Raw genomic sequence first — 5,289 nt, 5'->3', positions numbered from 1 at the left:
ACATGCTCATTTATGTATCTAACAAAATGCATTCACTGTAAAACGCTTTATGGATTACAGCAAATGATGATAAAGTACTAGTAAATAATTAACTGTTGTATTTTTATGAATTGATTTATAGATTTGTTTTGGTTCATGCATAGGTTGTGACCAACTGTTGGAATCCTCTGGATTTGAGCCAATAGATATTTGTTTTGAGAAGGTTTAATGCTAATACGCTGGATGAGGCAAATCCGCTAAAGGTTTGCAAGGAGTTGCACATTAAATCAACCGAGACACACAGACACACAGACACACACACGCACACACACACACACACACACACACACACACACACACCACACACACCACACACACACACACACACACACACACACACACACACGCACACACATACACACACAAACAATAGAGACCTATAAACACATTACCAAGGAAGTCCAGAAACAACGAAAACATACCATTTTATTATTAATGGCTTTCAAACATAAACATGAGAACCAGCCGAGTTCTGTCTGAGCGGCTGTCTGTAAGATGAAGTAGGAATGACATTGACAATGTTTGGTAAGCAACCTCCAATTCCCATCGGGTTTGCTGTGACGTGCTCACATTCGGAGAAAGCAGCATTACGTAAATGTGTGTCTGAAGATAGGTAGGCCCTGTGTACCATATCTACAGCATCTTTCTCTATGAAGAACAAATAACTACAGATTGCTGCAGGCAACTTGTATAGTTTGTTTGTACAAGCCAAAAAGATCATACAGTCCTAAGCATTCTCTGTCTTTTCACAGAAACATCTGGAAGAAACAAAGATATAGCTCTAAGTAGTTTCCCAAAGATGATTTTGATGATATATCCATGAACCAATGCAGAGCAAGTTTGGACACACTTGCATGTGAATGATTGCATGTTGAAGAATATACCAAATAATCAATTGTCACTCTTGAATAACTTCGAGATTAGTTACCATATTGACCTTTAATATCTAAATTACATGCTGTGTTTCCAGCAGGACTGGAAAAGTAATTTTACTAAGCAAAATTCCATACTTGTTGATTTGAAATCACATTTGCTGAGGAACAACAGGCGATGAGGTTAATGCTGTTTGAGGTTGTTCCTAGATTATAATCTCATTCAACAAAACAAAAATGATTCAGAACATAATTTAGGAACACGGTATCTCAGATTTTTTCTGGCTCTGTGTTCATGTTTTTTTTTTTCTTTAACTGAAAAACGTGAACATTTCTACTCCATGAGTAACATGATGACCTCTAGTGGATGTGTCTGTAATTACAAGTTGGATGAGCAGACCCGTTCAGTAGTCCCTCTAGTAAAACAATAATTTCAGTGATCTTGTGGCATTCAGGAATCCATTTAACATGTATGCTTACCAGAAGAAATACACTGGTCATGTTATGTATTATATGATTATTATGTACATGTGATATATATTAATTACATGTGCTTAATGTAAGCAACTATTTCAGATGTGTGTGTGTCAGATGTGTGTCAGTATCAGGGCAGCCCTCGATTCCATGAGGGGTTTCCTACCCTTCTCAAGTGACAACACACGGAGAGTCATAGTTAATGAAGCCTGACCCTTTGTTTGCTGGGCCAGGTGGTAACATATAGGGGGCAACCCCACCTTAAGCCTCCTGTGAATCCTACAGCATGTGAAGCTTACGTTTTACTATGAGTTCTCTGCTCGCACGGCTTACTCTCTGACCGGTCTCCACCCGGGAAACAACATCACCTCTTTGAACCTGTGCGGGTCAGTTTAATCAAGTTTCAGCAGAACACGCCTGGAATCAGTTACAGTGACAAGGTAGTAAATAAATTAAAGATGCCGGGGGTAAAAAAGAAAACCACAGGCCAGAGGCCAACGGAGGAAACCAAAGAGGTGGATGACGCCGACTCTGAGGATTACCAACAGGAGCCCAAGGGGAGAAGTAAGCAGGTCACCGAAGCAGAGGATGCTGGGAGATCCAAGAAGGTGAGAAGGAAGAAAAATAAAAAGTTGGCGAGAGAGGGCGATGGCGAGGAGGGCAGCAGTTCGGCTGCATCGGGGAACGCCGATGTGAGGAGCAGCTCGCAGAATAAAAAAGGAAACCGCAAGAAGAAGAAGAAAAATAGTGATGAGGGTTCAAGCAGTGAGGACGAGGACAGCAGCCGCACCGATGGAGCCAAAAACAAGAGGAGGGCAGGGAAGCTCCCCGATGTGATCCCCACGGCAAAGAGAGCCACCAAGAAGAAGCCACCGGTCAGGGAAGACGACATGGGCTCTAAGGACAAGAAGTCCAAGAAGGACTCGGAGAAGGAGGACGAGGTGCCTGAGGAGGAGAGCAAGAAGAAGAAGAAGGACAAGAAGACCAAGAAGGACAAGGACAGCGATGGCGAGGACAAGAAGGGCAAAGGCAAGAAGAAGAAGGTCGAGAACTACGTGGAGATCTACGAGAACGAGGTCCGGAACTACGAGCCAGACTCCGTGGAGAACTATGAGGATGAGTACCACAAAAAGAAAGGTCAATAGCTTTCATTTTATTTTGTACAATATTGTGTGAAACCACAGAGCTGTAGATCTCAGATCTTTAATAGATTAGAGTTGTTGTTTGAAAAAATACATAGGAGAGCCAGAAAAAATTGGATTGATTGCAATTATTTTGTTTTGGTTCTATTAACCTGAATCCTAATTCAATGATTACATTGTTTAGCATATTTGCAATGGGAAAACTTCCTTCGAGCAGGGCAGAATCCACACACACACACACATACACACCAAGATGTTATCGCTAACCTAAGGTTACATGACACCTATCACGTAAGGAGGGGGGTTTCACATCCTGATCAGGCCTTTAGTTTACGGTCACCCAATCTGCTACTATGGTTCCTGGCCTTTCCGTATAATGTAAAGCTGTGCCCGAGTCATTCATCTCTCATGTTGACTTTAGACAGGAGATACAGTGTACCTTACATGGGTAGACGAAACCTAAGGGTTGGCAAAGCACACGTACAGACACACAGGTGTATTGCATGCAATACATACATGCATGAGTACAGATAATTGAACCCTTTTATACACATAAACACTCACACAGGTATACAAGTCCTCTATCTGTTCTTCCTCTCTTTTGTCTCTCCCTGTTCCCTTTCCTCTTCCTCCCGCCATTAAACCACATTTTAACTAACCAATAACTTACCTCAACACGTTCTCTTCCCGTTGCCGTGGGACCTTTTGTCCACCTGCTGTGCAGTGTATGAGGTGGTGACCATCACTGGGGACGAGAAAGGAGCCGGCACTGATGCCAATGTCTTCGTCAGCTTGTTCGGTAGCTATGGCATCACGCCAAAGTTGCACTTGGCCAGCAAGTGAGACCTTTTGAAAGTCTAACTGACATTTTTATTTTTCAACGTAATTTTAGTCTCCAACAATGTATACGTATGTATGTATGTATGTATGTATGTATGTTTGTATGTATGTACACATGTACACACTACACATACAATAGAACATTTTTATTAAGAAATATTAATTGAAGGATTTGTATGAAAAAAAATAACAATTTTCGTCTTCTTTCATTTCACAGCACAGAGAAGAAGTACGTCTTGGTTGTGATGGGATCGTTGTTATGGTTACAGACGGAGGCACAAAAACACAGCGGACAGGGTTTTTGTTGTGTGGTCTCAATAGGGAATAATAATAATGACCTCCCCGATGTTAGCAACCAATTATATTTCCAGAGCCTGGTCCTCATTTGCCTGTCTATGCTTATAAATGGTCATAAACCTGAAAAACCCTTGACAACTAACCTAAATGGCCTCTAGACATTAGTATATTCTGTTGTTATGCAGTTATTTTTAGTACCACTTTCGTAGTCCCATTACCATGACTAATATATGGCTTTTAACAAATACCTGGTCAATAATAATTATCACCAACTACTAAGAGATCATTGTTATGTGTTCATTTCGTCATTGGAGGAGCCGGACTGCATTTGAGAGGGGCAAGACGGATGTTTTTAGAATCCGAACCCACAATGTTGGACCTCTGAAAAAGATAAGGTATGCGATTCCCATAGTAACGCCATAGAGTTCACCACACAGCATGCTGAAAGTCTACAGAAACAATACAATTGAACGTAATCATGAAATGCACACTAATATTACACAGCAATAGATAGAGCTACAGTAAAAGGAGACATAGGGCTGTTTCCCTTGACTCTCTCATATCATATTTCTTTGATATTTCTTGTTTGTCTGTTATATTTTTTATATGCCGGCCCTTCCAGGATCGAGCATGACAACACCGGTCTGAGTGCCAGCTGGTACCTGGACAGACTGGTGATCACAGACGTGATTAGACCCCACCTCAGGTACTACTTCCCCTGCAACAACTGGCTGAGTAAGGAGGAGGGCGACAGCCTTTACGTCAGAGACCTGCTGGGCAGCAGCGACCCCATGGAGATGCCCAAATGTAGGCCCCCCCTCTCCCCCCCTCCCCCAAATCATTATTTAATATGGCTCATCTTTGTCTTTTCACATAGCTTTTTTAGGCTGCAAAGGCTTGATTCTGAATGATAGCCAGTTAGAGGCAACATTTGGTACATGTTGTTAACCTAATTGGCTCAAGGCCCAAATTGTGCTTTTGAGTGTGCTGTCAGTTTGCCTTTAGATCCACAGATAAAGACTGGGCCCTGATTGGGCAGAGCAGTACCTTCTATAAGGATATTTATGAATTAACAATACTATTGATTATTACTATTATAACAAAAGGTTTGGTATGGGACCAATGATATCAAGTATTAATATAAAATACTAAATTCCAACAATATCACAAAATGACCCCTTGCATGTTTTTCCCAGATAATAAGTATATAGTGTCTGTCTTCACGACGGATCTAAAGGGCAGTGGAACTGATGCTGATGTCTTCCTCAACATCTTTGGAGAGTTTGGGGATACAGGCAAGTAACTGGCTTCTTTTCCCAATTTACTCAGCTCTTACCGGTTTATCTGCACCAGACCAATGAGTATCATACATACACAGTCATACACATCATATAAGTTATCCAAAATCTCAGGAGCTGACATTTTTCTTTCCAATGGTCAATATATATTTATACATGTACTATATTTACCTTCAACGGCAAGGATTGGCCAAAATATGTTTCCTTATATTCAAGGGGAAAGGCGGCTGGACAATGACAAAGATAACTTTGAAAAGGGCTCAGAGGACAAGTTCACACTTGATGCGCCGAATCTGGGCAAAGTGAGGAAGATCACCATTGGCCATA

General features: G+C 41.5%; 1 protein-coding gene across 1 annotated transcript in view; it reads left to right on the top strand.

The window, feature by feature from the left end:
- Positions 1-1,843: 1,843 nt before the first annotated feature.
- Positions 1,844-5,289, top strand: part of loxhd1b (lipoxygenase homology PLAT domains 1b) — a gene marked incomplete at both ends in the record, with an annotated part of 23,384 nt that continues 19,938 nt past the window's right edge. Inside the window, 7 exons of the mRNA XM_084468186.1 lie at positions 1,844-2,522; positions 3,252-3,366; positions 3,585-3,596; positions 3,979-4,059; positions 4,287-4,471; positions 4,861-4,959; positions 5,179-5,289. The exon at positions 5,179-5,289 is cut by the window's right edge and continues 38 nt beyond it. Coding sequence (XP_084324312.1) covers positions 1,844-2,522; positions 3,252-3,366; positions 3,585-3,596; positions 3,979-4,059; positions 4,287-4,471; positions 4,861-4,959; positions 5,179-5,289 — 1,282 coding nt within the window. The remainder of the gene's footprint in view (positions 2,523-3,251; positions 3,367-3,584; positions 3,597-3,978; positions 4,060-4,286; positions 4,472-4,860; positions 4,960-5,178) is intronic.

Source organism: Micromesistius poutassou, assembly GCF_964030765.1.
Source record: "Micromesistius poutassou genome assembly, chromosome: 5".
Classification (NCBI taxonomy): Eukaryota; Metazoa; Chordata; class Actinopteri; order Gadiformes; family Gadidae; genus Micromesistius; species Micromesistius poutassou.
The sequence above is the reverse complement of the archived record's forward strand: the minus strand, read 5'-3'. Positions and strand labels throughout refer to the sequence as shown.